This window comes from Salvelinus namaycush, unplaced genomic scaffold (genome assembly GCF_016432855.1).
Source record: "Salvelinus namaycush isolate Seneca unplaced genomic scaffold, SaNama_1.0 Scaffold13, whole genome shotgun sequence".
NCBI lineage: Eukaryota > Metazoa > Chordata > Actinopteri > Salmoniformes > Salmonidae > Salvelinus > Salvelinus namaycush.
In genome coordinates this window covers 111,049-132,356 of record NW_024058008.1, presented here as the reverse complement: position 1 = coordinate 132,356, position 21,308 = coordinate 111,049, and the positions used below count along the sequence as shown (strand labels likewise).

Below are 21,308 nucleotides of genomic sequence, written 5' to 3'. Positions count from 1 at the left end.
AACCTGTAGGGCCCAGACACCATCAACATGGTGCCACTCAGGAACCTGTAGGGCCCAGACACCATCAACATGGTGCTACTCAGGAACCTGTAGGGCCCATACACCATCAACATGGTGCCACTCAGGAACATGTAGGGCCCAGACACCATCAACATGGTGCTACTTAAGGAACCTGTAGGGCCCAGACACCATCAACATGGTGCCAGTCAGGAACCTGTAGGGCCCAGACACCATCAACATGGTGCCACTCAGGAACCTGTAGGGCCCAGACACCATCAACATGGTGCCACTCAGGAACCTGTAGGGCCCAGACACCATCAACATGGTGCTACTTAAGGAACCTGTAGGGCCCAGACACCATCAACATGGTGCCAGTCAGGAACCTGTAGGGCCCAGATACCATCAACATGGTGGCACTCAGGAACCTGTAGGGCCCAGACACCATCAACACAACATGGTGCCACTCAGGAACCTGTAGGGCCCAGACATCATCAACATGGTGCTACTCAGGAACCTGTAGGGCCCAGACACCATCAACATGGTGCCAGTCAGGAACCTGTAGGGCCCAGACACCATCAACATGGTGCCAGTCAGGAACCTGTGATAAAGTGGTGGCTTTGTCTTTGTGCACCAGAATGCCCTTTTCATTCCATTGACCATGTGCACTACACAGCACCACCTTTTCCCTATGTAGTTGCACTACTTTTGAACAGAGGTCTATGGGTCCTGTTTAAAAGGTGTATAAAGAATAGGGTGTCATTTGGGATACAGCCATGTGTAGTACAGAAGTATTCCTATGTGGGCTTTTCCCATTACTTCCGTACAGGGCTAAATATACTACAGGCTGGCCATCGGTGTCACTGAACACAATACAGTCACCAGTCTATATAAATACCAATGAGAAGCAGTTTCCCCTGCACTGTTATGAGATCGGAGTTTAAGATTATAGGTGATATATATGCCACTTAGCAGAGGCCTTTATCCAAAACAATTTACAGTATGAAACAAGTATAAAAATGTATTCACTCACTACTGTAAATGACTCACTACTGTAAGTCTCTCTGGATAAGAGAGTCTGCTAAATGACTCACTACTGTAAGTCTCTCTGGATAAGAGGGTCTGCTAAATGACTCACTACTGTAAGTCTCTCTGGATCAGAGTCTGCTAAATGACTCACTACTGTAAGTCTCTCTGGATAAGAGGGTCTGCTAAATGACTCACTACTGTAAGTCTCTCTGGATCAGAGAGTCTGCTAAATGACTCACTACTGTAAGTCTCTCTGGATAAGAGGGTCTGCTAAATGTTTCACTACTGTAAGTCTCTCTGGATAAGAGAGTCTGCTAAATGACTCACTACTCTAAGTCTCTCTGGATAAGAGAGTCTGCTAAATGACTCACTACTGTAAGTCTCTCTGGATAAGAGAGTCTGCTAAATGACTCACTACTGTAAGTCTCTCTGGATAAGAGGGTCTGCTAAATGACTCACTACTGTAAGTCTCTCTGGATCAGAGAGTCTGCTAAATGACTCACTACTCTAAGTCTCTCTGGATAAGAGAGTCTGCTAAATGACTCACTACTGTAAGTCTCTCTGGATCAGAGAGTCTGCTAAATGACTCACTACTGTAAGTCTCTCTGGATAAGAGAGTCTGCTAAATGACTCACTACTGTAGTGGCTCTGGATCAGAGAGTCTGCTAAATGACTCACTACTGTAAGTCTCTCTGGATCAGAGAGTCTGCTAAATGACTCACTACTGTAGTGGCTCTGGATAAGAAAGTCTGCTAAATGACTCACTACTGTAAGTCTCTCTGGATAAGAGGGTCTGCTAAATGACTCACTACTGTAGTGGCTCTGGATCAGAGAGTCTGCTAAATGACTCACTACTGTAAGTCTCTCTGGATAAGAGTCTGCTAAATGACTCACTACTGCAAGTCTCTCTGGATAAGAGGGTCTGCTAAGTGACTCACTACTGTAAGTCTCTCTGGATAAGAGAGTCTGCTAAATGACTCATTACTGTAGTGGCTCTCTGGATAAGAGGGTCTGCTAAATGACTCACTACTGTAAGTCTCTCTGGATAAGAGAGTCTGCTAAATGACTCATTACTGTAGTGGCTCTGGATAAGAGAGTCTGCTAAATGACTCACTACTGTAAGTCTCTCTGGATAAGAGGGTCTGCTAAACTACTCACTACTGTAAGTCTCTCTGGATAAGAGAGTCTGATAAATGACTCACTACTGTAAGTCTCTCTGGATCAGAGAGTCTGCTAAATGACTCACTACTGTAGTGGCTCTGGATAAGAGAGTCTGCTAAATGACTCACTACTGTAAGTCTCTCTGGATAAGAGGGTCTGCTAAATGACTCACTACTGTAAGTCTCTCTGCATGAGAGAGTCTGCTAAATGACTCACTACTGTAAGTCTCTCTGGATGAGAGAGTCTGCTAAATGACTCACTACTGTAAGTCTCTCTGGATAAGAGGGTCTGCTAAATGACTCACTACTGTAAGTCTCTCTGCATGAGAGAGTCTGCTAAATGACTCACTACTGTAAGTCTCTCTGGATGAGAGAGTCTGCTAAATGACTCACTACTGCAAGTCTCTCTGGATAAGAGGGTCTGCTAAGTGACTCACTACTGTAAGTCTCTCTGGATAAGAGAGTCTGCTAAATGACTCATTACTGTAGTGGCTCTCTGGATAAGAGGGTCTGCTAAATGACTCACTACTGTAAGTCTCTCTGGATAAGAGAGTCTGCTAAATGACTCATTACTGTAGTGGCTCTGGATAAGAGAGTCTGCTAAATGACTCACTACTGTAAGTCTCTCTGGATAAGAGTCTGCTAAATGACTCACTACTGTAAGTCTCTCTGGATAAGAGGGTCTGCTAAATGACTCACTACTGTAAGTCTCTCTGGATAAGAGTCTGCTAAATGACTCACTACTGTAGTGGCTCTGGATAAGAGAGTCTGCTAAATGACTCACTACTGTAAGTCTCTCTGGATCAGAGAGTCTGCTAAATGACTCACTACTGTAGTGGCTCTGGATAAGAGAGTCTGCTAAATGACTCACTACTGTAAGTCTCTCTGGATAAGAGAGTCTGCTAAATGACTCACTACTGTAAGTGTCTCTGGATAAGAGTCTGCTAAATGACTCACTACTGTAAGTCTCTCTGGATAAGAGCGTCTGCTAAATGACTCACTACTGTAAGTCTCTCTGGATAAGAGTCTGCTAAATGACTCACTACTTTAAGTCTCTCTGGATCAGAGGGTCTGCTAAATGACTCACTACTTTAAGTCTCTCTGGATCAGAGGGTCTGCTAAATGACTCACTACTGTAAGTCTCTCTGGATAAGAGTCTGCTAAATGACTCACTACTGTAAGTCTCTCTGGATAAGAGGGTCTGCTAAATGACTCACTACTGTAAGTCTCTCTGGATAAGAGTCTGCTAAATGACTCACTACTGTAGTGGCTCTGGATAAGAGAGTCTGCTAAATGACTCACTACTGTAAGTCTCTCTGGATCAGAGAGTCTGCTAAATGACTCACTACTGTAGTGGCTCTGGATAAGAGAGTCTGCTAAATGACTCACTACTGTAAGTCTCTCTGGATAAGAGAGTCTGCTAAATGACTCACTACTGTAAGTGTCTCTGGATAAGAGTCTGCTAAATGACTCACTACTGTAAGTCTCTCTGGATAAGAGCGTCTGCTAAATGACTCACTACTGTAAGTCTCTCTGGATAAGAGTCTGCTAAATGACTCACTACTGTAGTGGCTCTGGATAAGAGAGTCTGCTAAATGACTCACTACTGTAAGTCTCTCTGGATAAGAGAGTCTGCTAAATGACTCACTACTGTAGTGGCTCTGGATAAGAGAGTCTGCTAAATGACTCACTACTGTAAGTCTCTCTGGATAAGAGTCTGCTAAATGACTCACTACTTTAAGTCTCTCTGGATAAGAGCGTCTGCTAAATGACTCACTACTGTCAGTCTCTCTGGATGAGAGAGTCTGTTAAATGACTCACTACTTTAAGTCTCTCTGGATAAGAACGTCTGCTAAATGACTCAAATGTCAATGTAAAATGTACAGTAAGGGCGAAATGGTCATAGGTATTTAGTGTGTGTACGTGTGATCCCTAAGGGAATTGAACCCATGACCTTGGCGTTGCTAACGCCATGCGTTAGGCCTAGATGAACACACTGATAATGGATGGCGGCAGGACAAGCGTGGAAAGTAAAGCTTGATTAGCATTCAGACAATGTACCGATAATACATCACAGAGACAGAGAGCGGTAATGTAGGGTGGGGGGGGGGGGGGGGGTTGCATCAAGTTATGACAATCCAATAGAATGGACATGGACGGGTCTTCTGAAAAGCTGGACCCATACTGCAGCATAAAACCAAGAGGGTGTAGGCCTACTGTATACAAGGAAAAAGCTGGACCCATACTGCATTATAAAACCAAGAGGATGTAGGCCTACTGTATACAAGGAAAAAGCTGGACCCATACTGCAGCATGAAACCAAGAGGATGTAGGCCTACTGTATACAAGGAAAAAGCTGGACCCATACTGCAGCATAAAACCAAGAGGATGTAGGCCTACTGTATACAAGGAAAAAGCTGGACCCATACTGCAGCATAAAACCAAGAGGATGTAGGCCTACTGTATACAAGGAAAAAGCTGGACCCATACTGCAGCATAAAACCAAGATGATGTAGGCCTACTGTATACAAGGAAAAAGCTGGACCCATACTGCAGCATAAAACCAAGAGGATGTAGGGCTACTGTATACAAGGAAAAAGCAAAACTAGCTACAACCCACAATTGTATTTATTATTTTAAACCTTTATTTAACTAGGCAAGTCAGTTAAAGAACAAATTCTAATAAGTAGCAATCTACTAAAACTACTCAAATCAAATCCAATTTTATTGGTCACATACACATGGTTAGCAGATGTTAATGTGACCGTAGCGAAATGCTTGTGCTTCTAGTTCCGACCGTGCAGTAATATCTAACAAGTAATCTAACCTAACATTTTCACAACAACTAGCATAAACACACAAGTGTAAAGGAATGAATAAGAATATGTACTTAAAAATATATGAATGAGTGATGGTACAGAACGGCATAGGCAAGATGCAGTGGATGGTATAGAGTACAGTATATACATATGAGATGAGTAATGTAGGGTATGTAAACATTATATAAAGTGGCATTGTTTAAAGTGGCTAGTGATACATTACATCAAGATGGCAAGATGCAGTAGATGGTATAGCGTACAGTATATACATATGAGATGAGTAATGTAGGGTATGTAAACATATAAAAGTGGCATTGTTTAATCATTAGGCCTACTAGTGATACATTCCTTTGCCCAGCTCTCATGGCACAGCACTGCTCAATGCTTCTCAATAACAATGGCACAGTACGCAAATAGACTCTACGCTAGTCCTGGAAAGAAAAGAAAGTTTGATTACTGTACCTACAGTGGAGGAACAGCCCCATAGTAGGTGAACAAATACCAAGTTTATAATAGAACATGGTGAGGTGTGGCATATCCTTTCACTCAAACAAATGGACAAATAAAAATAAAAAAACAGAATTGTAAAATGAGTTGATTGATGAGGCTGGATCGAGCAACTAATCTAAATGGGATACTGTCTGTAGATAAAAGTTAATAAGAGTAACTGTTATGATAAAACAAAAAATGGTCTGCCTGGAAAAGCAAACACAAAACACCACGCACCTGTTGATAAGCAAGGCTATACGAGGAGAAGCCCTTGGAGACGTCATTGAAATTCAATTTGGAAACATAATAGCCTACCACTTACTATGCACACAGGCAAAAATACCTTACTATGCACACAGGCAACATACCTTACTATGCACACAAGCAAAAATACCTTACACACACAGGCAAACATGCCTTACTATGCACACAGGCAACATACCTTACTATGCACACAGGCAACATACCTTACTATGCACACAGGCAACATACCTTACTATGCACACAGGCAACATACCTTACTATGCACACAAGCAAAAATACCTTACACACACAGGCAAACATGCCTTACTATGCACACAGGCAACATACCTTACTATGCACACAGGCAACATACCTTACTATGCACACAGGCAACATACCTTACTATGCACACAGGCAAACATGCCTTATAATGCACACAGGCAAACATACCTTACTATGCACACAGGCAAACATGCCTTACTATGCACACAGGCAAACATGCCTTACTATGCACACAGGCAACATACCTTACTATGCACACAGGCAAACATGCCTTACTATGCACACAGGCAAACATACCTTACTATGCACACAGGCAAACATGCCTTACTATGCACACAGGCAAACATACCTTACTATGCACACAGGCAAACATGCCTTACTATGCACACAGGCAAACATACCTTACACACACAGGCAAACATACCTTACTATGCACACAGGCAAACATACCTTACTATGCACACAGGCAAACATACCTTACTATGCACACAGGCAAACATACCTTACTATGCACACAGGCAAACATGCCTTACTATGCACACAGGCAAACATGCCTTACTATGCACACAGGCAACATACCTTACTATGCACACAGGCAAACATGCCTTACTATGCACACAGGCAAACATACCTTACTATGCACACAGGCAAACATACCTTACACACACAGGCAAACATACCTTACTACGCACACAGGCAACATACCTTACACACACAGGCAAACATACCTTACACACACACATGCATGAAACTGGATGGAAGGGCTTTGCGTGTAGCCAGAGGACTCCACAAAAAGACTGTTATATTGATTGATATCCATAATGAAGTTAAGAGACCTCATAGGTAGAGGTCGACCGATTAATCGGAATGGACGATTAATTAGGGTCGATTTCAAGTTTTCATAACAATCGGAAATCTGTATTTTTGGATGCCGATTTAGCCATTTTTTAAAATTATTTTTTTTATTTTTTTTAAATGTACACCTTTATTTAACTAGGCAAGTCAGTTAAGAACAAATTCTTATTTTCAATGACGGCCTAGGAACGGTGGGTTAACTGCCTTGTTCAGGGGCAGAACGACAGATTTTTACCTTGTCAGCTCGGGGATTCAATCTTGCAACCTTAAGGTTAACTAGTCCAACGCTCTAACCACCTGCCTCACGAGGAGCCCGCCTGTTACGCGAATGCAGTAAGGAGCCAAGGTAAGTTACTAGCTAGCATTAAACTTATCTTATAAAAAACAATCAATCAATCATAATCACTAGTTAACTACACATGGTTGATGATATTACTAGTTTATCCAGCGTGTCCTGCGTTGCATATAATCGATGCGGTGCGTATTCGCGAGAAAGGACTGTCGTTGCTCCAACGTGTACCTAACCATAAACATCAATGTCTTTCTTAAAATCAATACACAGAAGTATATATTTTTAAACCTGCATATTTAGCTAAAAGAAATCCCGGTTAGCAGGCAATATTAACCAGGTGAAATTGTGTCACTTCTCTTGCGTTCATTGCACGCAGAGTCAGAGTATATGCAACAGTTTGGGCCGCCTGGCTCATTGCGAACTAATTTGCCAGAATTTTACGTAATTATGACATAACATTGAAGGTTGTGCAATGTAACAGGAATATTTAGACTTATGGATGCCACCCGTTAGATAAATTACGGAACGGTTCCGTATTTCACTGAAAGAATAAACGGAATAAAGTTTCCGTATTCGACCATATTAATGACCTAAGGCTCGCATTTCTGTGTGTTATTATGTTATAATTAAGTCTATGATTTGATAGAGCAGTCTGACTGAGCGATGATAGGCACCAGCAGGCTCGTAAGCATTCATTCAAACAGCACTTTTGTGCGTTTTGCCAGCAGCTCTTCGCAATGCTTCAAGCATTGCGCTGTTTATGACTTCAAGCCTATCAACTCCTGAGATTAGGCTGCTGTAACCGATGTGAAATGGCTAGCTAGTTAGCGGGGTGCGCGCTAATAGCGTTTCAAACGTCACTCGCTCTGAGACTTGGAGTAGTTGTTCCCCTTGCTCTGCATGGGTAACGCTGCTTCGAGGGTGGCTGTTGTCGATGTGTTCCTGGTTCGAGCCCAGGTAGCGGCGAGGAGAGGGATGGAAGCTATACTGTTACACTGGCAATACTAAAGTGCCTATAAGAACATCCAATAGTCAAAGGTATATGACATACAAATCGTATAGAGAGAAATAGTCCTATAATAACTAAAACGTCTTACCTGGGAATATTGAAGACTCATGTTAAAAGGAACCACCAGCTTTCATATGTTCTCATGTTCTGAGCAAGGAACTTAAACGTTAGCTTTCTTACATGGCACATATTGCACTTTTACTTTCTTCTCCAACACTTTGTTTTTGCATTATTTAAACCAAATTGAACATGTTCCATTATTTATTTGAGGCTAAATTGATTTTATTGATGTATTATATTAAGTTAAAATAAGTGTTCATTCAGTATTCTTGTAATTATCATTATTACAAATACATTTTAAAAAGCGTCCGATTAATCGGTATCGGCTTTTTTGGGTCCTCCAATAATCGTTAACGTATCGGCTTTGAAAAATCATAATCGGTCGACCTCTACTCATAGGCACCCTTGACCTTTTCATTTAATTTAAAGGGGGGCGGGGGGGGGGGGATTCGCGTTAGATCCCAATTTGTCGAGTTTATTCTGTTTTGTCGACATTGGAACGTTCAGCGACACATTATCCGTTTCCATCAGGCATGTTGTGAAATGTTCTATCCCACATGTACTTGACTAGCATAAATAGGTTGGATTTGAAACCCGGGTGGTACCCACCTTTCCATTCACTGTTTTTATGCGAGTAAAGTCATACCGAATATAAAAACAAAGCAGGACAGCTGTAATGGAAACAAATATTTTCGTTACAATTGTATAAATTCCGACATAATTTGTTAGTTCGACATAGTGGGCGCTTTTTTGTGTCGGTAAAATTAATTATGAGCAAAATGGCGGTGGATAGAGTACATACAGAGTACATTGTATACATCTGAGATGAGTAATGTAGGATATGTAAACATTATATAAATTGGCATTGTTCCGTTTTCTGTTTGGTCGACATTGGAACGTTCAGCGACACATTATCCGTTTCCATCAGGCATGTTGTGAAATGTTTCGAGAGAGTACAAGTTTTGTGACAAGTTGCGCAAATATTGATATAATAACAATTTTATCGAAGTAAATTTGGAGTCACGCGGTGATATGGTATGTGGTCCTCCCACTACAACTTGGCAAACCATGAAGTCTAATAGGATACATATTAAATAAATGATGATGAATTGCACATGGTCGTGAAAGTATAGGGTGATGAGTTTGACGCTGCTTTCGGATAAATATTGAGGATCAACGCTTGACTGCCGTTTGACAAATTCTAATATTCTCGCTCTTATCCATAATAATCATCGCATCACGTGGACTAGCGCATAATACATTTTACCGACACAAAAATAACGCGCCATGTCGAACGAACAAATTATCTGTTTATAAAATTGTACCGTAACGTCCTGTTTCCATCAGGGCAGTCATGATTTTTCTTTACAGGGTATGAATTTACTCGCATAAAAACTCTGTATGAAAACGTGGTGTTATGAATGATTTGTAGGTTTCACTGCAAATTGACCGCAAGATACCGAAAAAGATACCCAAACAGATACCGAAAAACAGAATATTTTCAAACCTTGATTACATTGGGATACGATCACATATGCCTCTCTGTTGATTGATTTATCGATTTTATTTGTCCGTTGAAAAAAATACATAGGCCTACACACAGTATAAATATGTATTTATGCATGGAAATACTGAATTAAAATACATTTGATATGATTTTCCTGGTGATTTTACATACTTTTAATTTGGGGGCGTCAGAAAACTTGGGGGGCCAAATAAGGGTTGCCTATTGGGGAACCATGCCTTGGTTCCCAACCTTTTCCGGATACTGTACCACCAACTGACCCAGAAGTACCCCCTCGTGTACATTTTAACATTAGGCCTATGGTCTCACGAGTCATCTCAAGCTCCCCCTGTTCATATGCCAAGTACCCCCAGAGGTTCCTAGTACCCCTGGTTGGGAACCACTGCACTGGGAGATGGCCAAATGTCCACTTTAAATTTCTTGTAGTAAATTACAAAGAAAACGAAACTCACCAAGCTGTTCGTCATCCTTCTCGTCCATACCCTGGTTTGTTTATTTCAAACTATCTAAACACACTTAGGCAGGCTATACTACATGAGCAGCACGACGGACTTTCTCTAACGGTGACCCTATTCCAGCCAGTGCACTGTTTAAATGAATCCTCGGTCACATGACATATAAGAAGGAATGCTGAATGCAAACCACGCCCGGGAAAAAAATAGATTTTGTTTTTACAAAACTGGCATATAATTACTTTGCTCTAACATTCGACGCGGTTCATATAAAAAAAAACATTTGCTATCTTCCATAGAGTACATTTTCTGAGTTGAAGAGTTTTGGTTTCTCTATTCTAGCCTCTTCGCAGTGTGCTCTCACGCACGCCGGACGAGCATGTACAGTGTGGTGGTGGGACTGTACTCTACTCTACAGTACTGTACTCTAGATAAGACCGAGGAGAGGCTATATCATCCACAGCCACAGGAGGTCGACACGACACATTGAGCCTCTGGGCCGTTATCAGAACAGTGATTCAGTTTCACACAACGTCAACGGGTAATACATACTTAATGGAATCTTTAACCATAGTTTACACTAGATTATAAACTGGGTGGTTTAAGCCCTGAATGCAGTTGTCTGTGTGGTTTGTCCTTCAGCTGCTCGAAATTAGACAGAATCTCCACAGGGAAATGTTGTTTAGGCCTACCCGACTTTTTAGAGCGCCAATAGGTATATGATCCGGTATACCGAGGTAAAATGTGTTTTATATCGTATATTTGGTTCTCTCGTCAATAACTATTGAACCAGGAATGTAATGTCAATAAAACATGTATATATTCTGAATTAGCGGTGGATGGAGAACAATCAACACCCTTTTTTGTGTGCATAAAAAAATAAAAATCGATCTTTTTTTTTAAACAAACTTTAAAGAAAAGAAGTGTCGATTGTTCTCCAACTTCCCCTGATTCAGAATATAGAATGTTCTAGTAGGCAGGCAGTCTGTCACGTTCCTGACCGGTTTTCTGTTATTTTGTATGTGTTTGACGGTCAGGGCGTGAGTTTGGGTGGGTAGTCTATGTTATGTGTTTCTATGTTGGTTAAAGGGTGACCTGATATGGCTCTCAATTAGAGGCAGGTGGTTTTCATTTCCTCTGATTGAGAGCCATATTAAGGTAGGTGTTTTCACATTGATTGTGGTGGGTGGTTGTCTCCTGTGTCTGTGTTTGTCGCGCCACACGGGACTGTCTTGGTTTGTTTGTTCGTTCGGTTTTGTGTAGTCTGTTTTCCTGTTCGTGCGTTCTTCGTGTTACATGTAAGTTCTTACGTTCAGGTCAGTCTACGTCGTTTGTTGTTTTGTATCTTTTCAAGTGTTCTTCGTGTTTTCGGTTTATTTAATAAATATCATGTCAAATCGCAACGCTGCATTTTGGTTTAATCCCTGCTCCTCCTCTTCGGATGAAGAGGAGGAGGAACGCCGTTACACAGTCAGAAGGCAAAGGATAAGCCTTAGGTGCAGAAACAGGGATTTTATTCACAAAAACAATTGTAGTGATAGACTAGAGGCGAATAATGATGGTGGCAAAAACAATTTATTAAAAATAAAAATAAAAACCTTTCACAGAAATTAACAGGTTCTGAAACTAAAGTCTAACCAATCTGAACAGAAGCTACTGAACCTACCTTTACGCTTGTTTACACTGAGCTGCACTGGGGTCAGAACGCAATTATGGTTACATTAAGACACCGCGGCGCCAGAGCGAGATATGGGTCAGAAAACGTACCTCAATACATGGATGGGGTATGCCACTGTACTCAAAATGTGTGTGTGTGTGTGTGTGTGTGTGTGTGTGTGTGTGTGTGTGTGTGTGTGTGTGTGTGTGGTCATATAAATGGCCAGTTGTTTTCACGGTTTAACCAAGTAAAAGAAAAATCATAGAACACTCAGGTGTGAAACACAGTAAATCAGCTAAGAACTGAGAACAAAAGTTTTGTCATGCCCTGACCTTAGAGATCCTTTTTATGTCTCTATTTTGGTTTTGGTCAGGGCGTGAGTTGGGGTGGGTATTCTATGTTCTATGTTGTGTATTTCTTTGTGTTTTGGCCGGGTGTGGTTCTCAATCAGGGACAGCTGTCTATCGTTGTCTCTGATTGAGAACGATACTTAGGTAGCCCTTTTTCCCACCTGTCTTTGTGGGAAGAAGTTTCTCTCCAATTCCCCATTTTGTATCACAAAGTGTTATGGATCTATACTATAGTTCAGTTGGGGGCAGTAATGGAACACATTGGATGCCAACCGCCGTTAAACTCCACCATGTCAACTGCAATGGGGTAGGGACTGAGGTGATTGGTGAGAGGAAAGATGGCGGAAGTGGACACTGACGTGGAATCTAATGGCAGTAGAGTCAAGAAGAATTGGAAAATTGTCCAAAAGAATGGAAAACACAGCGAAGTAGTGTACAGTGCTGAGAACGTCCCTTCGTTCGTATCTTGTAGGAGTACGGTTTGTTTAATGAGGAGCAGCTGATCGGATTACCAATCTTGAGTGAATCCATTTGATACATCCAAACTGGTGGAAAAAGTGCTGGGTAAAGTGAAGGCTGTAAGGATCACGAGAGACGGCCTTGTTGTGATTTATTTTTTTTGTATTGCTGCGGATCAGAAAGAACGTGTGTTGCGTCTGAGTTAAGAAGTTTGATGTGTCGTGTCTCTTCGAGAACAGGGGGTGATATCTGGCGTCTCATGAGAAGTCGATGTTGAAGAGTGAAAAGTCTTATCTGTTCTTCTGTTTTTTTTATATGGAGTGTCTCCCTACTCAAGTGCAGTTGGGGTATATAAACTACATAGTCAGAACATTTATCCCAAGACCAATGCAGTGTGATCACTGTAAAGCTTTTGGATATGTTTAAAGTGGATAGGCCTTCACTGCAGGCAGCAGGGGTTGCCATTTCACCAGCAGGACCCTGATATTTTAAAGGTTAAGAAGGTGGACTTTGTGGCCTTTATAATATGGTGATTAATGGCACTGCCAAGGTGGAGAGGAGGTCCAGGATAATAGATATCTTTGTGGATGTGGTGGAGCAGTTCCTGGGACTGAAAAATGTATCTGCGGAGGAATTGCATGGAGTAACAACATCTCTACCCCGCTGAACACTGGAACCCCACAAGGGTGCGTTCTCAGCCCTCTCCTGTACTCCCTGTTCACCCACGACTGCATGGCCATGCACGCCTCCAACTCAATCATCAAGTTTGCAGACGACACTACAGTGGTAAGCTTGATTACCAACAACGACGAGACGGCCTACGGGGAGGAGGTGAGGGCCCTCGGAGTGTGGTGTCAGGAAAATAACCTTACACTCTTCGTCAACAAAACAAAGGAGATGATCGTGGACTTCAGGAAACAGCAGAGGGAACAGCCCCCTATCCACATTGATGGGACAGTAGTGGAGAGGGTGGAAAGTTTTAAGTTCCTCGGCGTACACATCACGGACAAACTGAAATGGTCCACCCACACAGACAGCGTGGTGAAGAAGGCGCAGCAGCGCCTCTTCAACCTCAGGAGGCTGAAGAAATTTGGCTTGTCACCAAAAACACTCACAAACTTTTACAGATGCACAATCGAGAGTAACCTGTCGGGCTGTATCACCGCCTGGTACGGCAACTGCTCCGCCCATAACCGTAAGGCTCTCCAGAGGGTAGTGAGGTCTGCACAACGCATCACCGGGGGCAAACTACCTGCCCTCCAGGACACCTACACCAACCGATGTCACAGGAAGGCCAAAAAGATCATCAAGGACAACAACCACCTGAGCCACTGCCTGTTCACCCCACTATCATCCAGAAGGCGAGGTCAGTACAGGTGCATCAAAGCTGGGACTGAGAGACTGAAAAACAGCTTCTATCTCAAGGCCATCAGACTGTTAAACAGCCATCACTAACATTGAGTGGCTGCTGCCAACATACTGACTCAACTCTAGCCACTTAAATAATGGAAAAATGTATGTAATAAATGTATCACCAGCCACTTTAAACAATGCCACTAATGTTTACATACCCTACATTACTCATCTCATATGTATATACTGTACTCTATACCATCAAATCAAATCTATACCATCTACTGCATCTTGCCATCTTGACGTAATACATGTATCACTAGCCACTTTAAACAATGCCACTTTATATAATGTTTACATACCCTACATTACTCATCTCATATGTATATACTATACTCTATACCATCTACTGCATCTTGCCTATGCCGTTCGGCCATCACTTATTCATATATCTTTATGTACATATTCTTTATCCCTTTACACTTGTGTGTATAAGGTTGTTGTTGTGAAATTGTTAGGTTAGATTACTTGTTAGATATTACTGCATGGTCGGAACTAGAAGCACAAGCATTTCACTACACTCGCATTAACATCTGCTAACCATGTGTATGTGACAAATAACATTTTATTTGAGTATTGTCACAAGCCACACCACCGTCTCAGGCCCTAGAGCCTGAGAAGGGACATATGGAGAATTGAAGGAAGGAAGAAGTGGGAGTTTGGTTTTGGTTTCGTCTATGTACAATTTTTATTTGGGTGTATTTAAGTTAGTTTTCGTTTTATGGATTTTCGTTTTACCTTGTTTTTTCACCCCGTCCAGTTGGTGGCGGCAATACACGGGTTGTAGTCTGCCATAAAACCTATAGAAGAAGAAGTTTTGTCACAGATATAACAATGTGCCAGATATTTCACTGGATGTATAAATGTGAAGCATCCGTTTGGCGTTTCTACCCACTACCAAATATGGTAGTGAGAGGAAGCCATGTGGCCAGCAGTGGAAGATGATGGAAGATGGATTTCGGCTGACAATCTGCACATTTTCTAATCGGTGAAACATTTGATCTCAATACAGTTTTTTTTTCCAAAACCTAGTAATCTGTTATGAACAGAGTGGACTACGTTTTGAAGAATTTACCCTTTGCCAAAGTTATAAAAATTCGCGTTGTTTACAAGGAGTGCGAGGGCGAATTGAGTTATTGCACACGCGCACTTCACAGAGTAGGTGTTCCCTAACGGTTATATGCAAATGATGCTAGAACGAGCCAATAGGATCTCGCTAGCTCGTGTTTGGCTCTGCCTACTATGACTCATTTGTTTCCATTGGAAAGGACAGGCTGTGATCTATCTTGGTTTAGTTATTACATTTTTTGCTTAAACGCCACGGAAGAGGAAGAAGAACAGTCTCCACCCTCTTTCCTTCAACTGCCTCTAGGTAGGCATACAAGACCCAACGGTAAGTGAACATGGAAATCTGACAGCATCCTTATAATTGTATCACTCTAATCCATCAAAATCAACGGTATTCATTATATATTCAATCGAACTTTATATATTTTGTCGTTATTGTAGATGTGTGGCTCTTATAAAGATAGGCACATTGGACACTGGAATGTCCGATCAAAAGATGGTTAAAAGTAGCCGCTAGCGTTATTTAACTATACTAGCAGCGACGGTCTACTTTTGCAGATCCATATTTGCCCAAATTATATGCTAGTGTAGTCGGTCTATGGATTTGACTACACGTAACTAGGGGAAAAGTTGGGGAACTAGCCGGTTTCGTTTTCTGAGACCATATGGCTAGTTGTCAACTATAGTGACGTGGCTGTCCCATCGTGTGTAATCACAGCAGCGTGCAGCACATTGTTTTTGTCCTTTCACTGCAAATATCTCTACTGAAGCGGAAACATTGCACATCAAATGAACAAGTCGTTACAAATGATGCTAGCCTACCTAAATGCCTGCTAGCCTAGCTAAATGCCTGCTAGCCTAGCTAAATGCATCGAGATGGCTACATTAGGCTATTTTGCTTTGCTAACCTAATTGACTTATGCTTTATCCTAACCCCACGAAAGAGACACACAATACAGGTTGGAGTTGGGGGGCTGTTACACTAGGGCCTAACCTAACGTGTCAGGTGTATGTACTGGTCTTGACAAGAAGAAAAGCCTTGTCTTGTTTAGGTTTTCTGCAGTGTTCAACCAATCCAGTCAATGTCCAAAAGCTGAAGTCGTGTCACAGGCTCTTTACATTTCCCCTGAATTCCAGAACATCCGGTCGTTGCAGACTCGACAGAAGCTAAGGCTCCCGAGGAGCAGTTATTTGGGGGGGGGGGGGGGGGTGTTAGGTCTCATGCTCAAGGGCACAACGACAGGCAAATGACATCTAGAATTTGATACCAGCAACCCTCTGGTTGCCAGCTCACATCCAGCAAGATTTTTCCTTTCAGACCTGGGATTCAACCTGGCAACCCTCCGGTTACTGACTTGCCTCTAAACGCTAGGCTACCTGATGCCTCAATGAGTAGTAGCTTGTCTCAAACGAGACACTTGGCTAACCCCCCCTGTGGGTAGCTAATAAAATATATATTTTTCAATCCGATGGTGAAATGGACTGCTTCCTCCAGGGTACTGCTAACAGACTGTTTGTTTCTGTTCCTCCAGGCAACATGGCAGCATTGAGGCCTCTGAAAAGGCCCAAGATCGTCAAGAAGAGGGTGAAGAAGTTCATAAGACATCAGTCAGACCGTTATGTCAAAGTCAAGGTACGGTTGATGTCGCTATATAATTAATTGTAGCAAACAGCGTTTCAATCTGTGCTACGTTAACGGGTTTGAACCAGGGTTGTATTTATTAGGGTAGGCGGTTTTACAACCTCTCCTCGAATCCCCAGCCGTTCCATGTATTTGAACTATTCCACAGCCACCACACCTCATTTCAACTTGTCAGATAATCACCAAGCTCTTGATTTAGGTAAATCAGTGATCTAGTTCAGGGCTACAACAAAATCCTGTTTAAAACGTCTGGGGGGTCTTCCCCGATGGAGAGGTTTGAAAACCACTGCATTAGGGCACATAGAAAACAAGTGTTTCTTATTGGACCAATTCAGGTAGTTTCTTCCTGTGTCTGTTTTTCTTCTGTTTGGTGTCTAATGAACATGAGCCAGATGTTGGTTATTGCTGAGGTCAGGAACATGAGCCAGATGTTGGTTATTGCTGAGGTCAGGAACATGAGCCAGATGTTGGTTATTGCTGAGGTCAGGAACATGAGCCAGATGTTGGTTATTGCTGAGGTCAGGAACATGAGCCAGATGTTGGTTATTGCTGAGGTCAGGAACATGAGCCAGATGTTGGTTATTGCTGAGGTCAGGAACATGAGCCAGATGTTGGTTATTGCTGAGGTCAGGAACATGAGCCAGATGTTGGTTATTGCTGAGGTCAGGAACATGAGCCAGATGTTGGTTATTGCTGAGGTCAGGAACATGAGCCAGATGTTGGTTATTGCTGAGGTCAGGAACATGAGCCAGATGTTGGTTATTGCTGAGGTCAGGAACATGAGCCAGATGTTGGTTATTGCTGAGGTCAGGAACATGCCTGTTCAAATGAAGAGCAATCTCAAAGTTTACACTTATTAGTGATGCTGCTTCCTTAACCCAATGTGTCCCCCACGGTGCTATTTGGATTTCTAGTCCCTTTTTAACGTTGTGTGTGTGTGTGTGATTTAGTCTTAACGGGGGCGGAAGTAGAGTCCGACTGGTTTGATGTATGGAAAGCTGAGACTCACATGTAACATGTTTTTCTTTATTTCTCTCAAAGCTACACAAGTCGTTAGGAAAGTAAAGGTTTTTTAATATTTATTTATTTATTTAATGAGGCAAGTCAGTTAAGAACAAATCCTTATTTTCAATGACGGCTTACCGGGGAACAGTGGGTTAACTTCAGGGGCAGAACGACACATTTTTTTACCTTGTCAGCTCAGGGATTCGATCTAGCAACCTTTCAGCTACTGACCCAACGCTCTAACCACTAGGCTACCTGCCGCCCTACATAGAAGACCATAGGAAATCCCAGAACACGGTGTCTATAATACTGTAATACGCTCAAATAGTTGCTGTCACAAACACACAACTCCACACAATTGTCACTGACTAGTTTGATATTTATTTCCCACTAAGCAAACAATTTCCGTACTTACCGTATTCATATAAATTCATTTTGATCCGTTTTTTTTATTACATCAAAACGCAGGAATATAACTGATTTGTCAAATAGTTTTGTGTCCTACTTGTTGTCCTGAACAGAACTAAAATCACTTCATTGTGTGGCTAAATATAAGGTCTGGAGATGCAGATTAATGAGAAGACCATTTTTTTCTGGGGTCTCGGGACTGAAGAGGTTTTTTGGGGTTATAATTTCAGCCAATAGTTTGAAAGTGGTGCTCGAAAGCCAAAAAAAAAAAATGTGTTACTTCCATTTCGTATGATGTTATATCCTACAATTTAGTTTTTTACGAATCCAATTTGTGTTAAGATCCTGGATTGCGTCTTTAAGGAATGGGGCAAGTGAACGGTCTGTCTTAACTGTCCTAAGCCCTTCCCTAACCAGTTTAGTCACCGCATTAGCTGGCTACTGTATTTGCAGGATATCGCTTTACTAATGTGTTATCTTTTGTAGCAAAACTGGCGTAAACCCCGTGGTATCGACAACAGGGTGCGCCGGCGCTTCAAAGGCCAGATGCTGATGCCCAACATCGGCTACGGCAGCAACAAGAAGACCAAACACATGCTGCCCTCCGGCTTCAGGAAGTTCCTGGTCCACAACATCAGAGAGCTGGAGGTCCTCATGATGAGCAACAAGTAAGTCCCGATTTTATTTATTTTTTATTTCTTCCTTTTCTCTGAAAGTGTACACTTGCGCACTCCCCGTCATGGATTTAAAAGCATGGGATTGGTGTATGTATTGACTGGAGACTCGAGAGCTTTCCAGCACTGTTAAATCCATGACAAGAAGGGTGGAGAAATGGAATGCAGCCTGTGATCGTTCAGCGGGGCTGCGTTCAACAGGGCACCACGTTGTGGAACATTCACCATAGAAAACATGTTATATACAACTGATATAATAGACATGTATAATGAGGAGTCCTGTTGGCTTTATTCATGACGGTTCATGAACAACGTTTGGGTTGCCTACTGAACGTAGCCCAGGGGTAGAAAGTAGACTGATGGTTCAGCATGTGGTGCAACGTTATGGTTTAGTTTGTATGATGTAAGTCTTGGGAGTCTTTCTTAGGAGACTATTTCCATGGCAACCCAAAAGGGAGGGACTAGCTGTGTGGACAGTGGCTGTGGCTACAGAACAGCCAATGGAGCGTTGTTTTTAGAATACGGAGGCGGCGTGGTTTATCCAGTTCGTTGTTTTGAATGTGTTCATTCAAGTGCAATATTTCATTTGGGTGTATGTTTGTGTCCTAGCCTGGTGAAACCAGCCTGATCTCGCAATAGCTCACATTCTGACATTTGAATGCGAGAGTAGCGGTCTGTCTGCTTGACCAGGGTATGTGGGTTAACCCTCGTATGTGTGTCCTGTAGATATCCTGCGTATAATGACCTAGTAGGGTCTGACTCCTCCATCCCTGACTCCTCCTCTGTCATCGTGGCCTGCTGGGTCGTCCATACTCACGCCAGGCGTTTTGAACGAGGAGGGAGAGCACGGCAGAGGAAGTACCCATTCCACCCTTAGCTCACCCTGTAGCCAGGAGGTGGAAGATAACCTGCTACAACATCAGCCGGAAACGTGGCTGTAGTTGCATGTGGCTGAGCTTCATCTATACGGTTTTTGGTGTTAGGAATACAGCATGTTGTGTTATTAGATTTAAGTGGTGTATGCATGGCTCTTCAAATTGCTTTGTTTTAACTGGTGACATCCAGGGTTGATCATTCCATTTGAATTAAATAAGCAGTGAGAAATTAGAATTTCGGGGTTTACTTCCTGAATTTTGGGGTTTACTTCCTGAATTTCGGGGTTTACTTCCTGAATTGAAATTGAATTGACCCTGATGGCATCAGCTGTTTCCGGAGAAATGAAATCTCCCCTTTTGCCCTCCGGTGTCTGTTACTGTAACTATTCTCTCCCCTCCTCCTCCACAGGACCCATGCTGCAGAGATAGCCCACAATGTGTCGTCTAAGAACAGGAAGTTGATCGTGGAGAGGGCAGCTCAGCTGGCCATCAAGATCACCAACCCCAACGCCAGGCTTCGCAGCGAGGAACACGAGTGATCTGGGACCACGCCTCTATTGTTTGATCAATAAATGATATATATATATACACACCTGTCAATAGTATTTGCCTGTTTTTATGATATGGTTTGGTGTGATTATATTAGGGTTGGGGGGGGTCATAATGCATTATAGTCATCTATAATGGACGCTCTTGAAAAATAGATTTTAAATCTCAATGAGCCCTTCCTGGTAAAGTAATGGCTTCTGGGTGTGATATATTAGGGGGTCATAATGCATTATGATGGCTTTAAGGCAGGGATCATCAACTAGTTTCAGCTGCAGGCTAATTACAAATAATGTTGATCAGATGGTTGGGCCGGGAACGTAATAATACAAATTTAGACTGCAAAAAGCCCTAACAGATATATTTAAAATTGTCTAAGTTTATATTTAATCTTGTTTCTTTATGCGTGGGAATACTTGGAACAGATTTACAAAATTAAAATCACTTGGAGCCGATGTAAAAAGGGCTTTATAAATTAGATTTTTTTTTAGTCTTATGTCCAATGAAAATGCTAAATAAAGCCACTAGTTGGGGAACCCTGCTTTAGTGTTACAACCTTATTCTGAAATGGATTAAAAAAATAAACTAATCTACACACAATTATACTGCATAATGACAAAGCGAAAACAGGTTTTAGACATTTTTGCAAATGTATTGAAAATAAACATGCAGACCATTTGCTATGAGATGTGAAATTGAGCTGGGGCGCATCCTGTTTCCATTGATCATCCTTGAGATGTTTCTACAACTTGATTGGAGTCCACGATTTGGAATGGCACATCTGTCTATATAAGGTCCCACAGTTGACAGTGCAAAAACCAAGGCATAAGGTCAACGGGATTGTGTCGTGAAACAGATCTGGGGAACAGTACCAAAATGTATCTGCAGCATTGAAAGTCCCCAAGAACAGTGGCCTCCGTCATTCATAAAATAAGTTTGGAACCACCAAGACTTCCTAGAGCTGGCCGCTCGTCCAAACTGAGCAATTGGTGAAGAAGG

General features: G+C 42.2%; 2 protein-coding genes across 2 annotated transcripts in view; one reads left to right on the top strand and one right to left on the bottom strand.

Annotated features, from left to right (window-relative positions):
• Window positions 1-10,601, bottom strand: part of ssuh2.1 (ssu-2 homolog, tandem duplicate 1) — a 54,330-nt gene extending 43,729 nt beyond the window's left edge. The window contains exon 1 of the mRNA XM_038982791.1: window positions 10,213-10,601. Coding sequence (XP_038838719.1) covers window positions 10,213-10,240 — 28 coding nt within the window. The 5' untranslated portion in view covers window positions 10,241-10,601. The remainder of the gene's footprint in view (window positions 1-10,212) is intronic.
• Window positions 10,602-15,371: 4,770 nt separating this feature from the next.
• Window positions 15,372-20,363, top strand: LOC120036316 (60S ribosomal protein L32-like). Its single transcript, XM_038982787.1, has 4 exons — window positions 15,372-15,484; window positions 16,692-16,792; window positions 18,701-18,882; window positions 20,173-20,363. The coding sequence occupies exons 2-4, from the start codon at window positions 16,697-16,699 to the stop codon at window positions 20,300-20,302; spliced, it is 408 nt and encodes a 135-aa protein (XP_038838715.1). The 5' UTR covers window positions 15,372-15,484; window positions 16,692-16,696; the 3' UTR covers window positions 20,303-20,363.
• The last annotated feature ends 945 nt before the right edge of the window (window positions 20,364-21,308 follow it).

Bases quoted from the DNA above. Each gene is read 5' to 3' on its own strand.
- LOC120036316 (XM_038982787.1), top strand. From the start codon at position 16,697: ATGGCAGCATTGAGGCCTCTGAAAAGGCCCAAGATCGTCAAGAAGAGG. The intron at 16,793-18,700 runs GTACGGTTGATG...TATCTTTTGTAG, and splicing joins ACCGTTATGTCAAAGTCAAG to CAAAACTGGCGTAAACCCCG. The intron at 18,883-20,172 runs GTAAGTCCCGAT...CCTCCTCCACAG, and splicing joins GTCCTCATGATGAGCAACAA to GACCCATGCTGCAGAGATAG.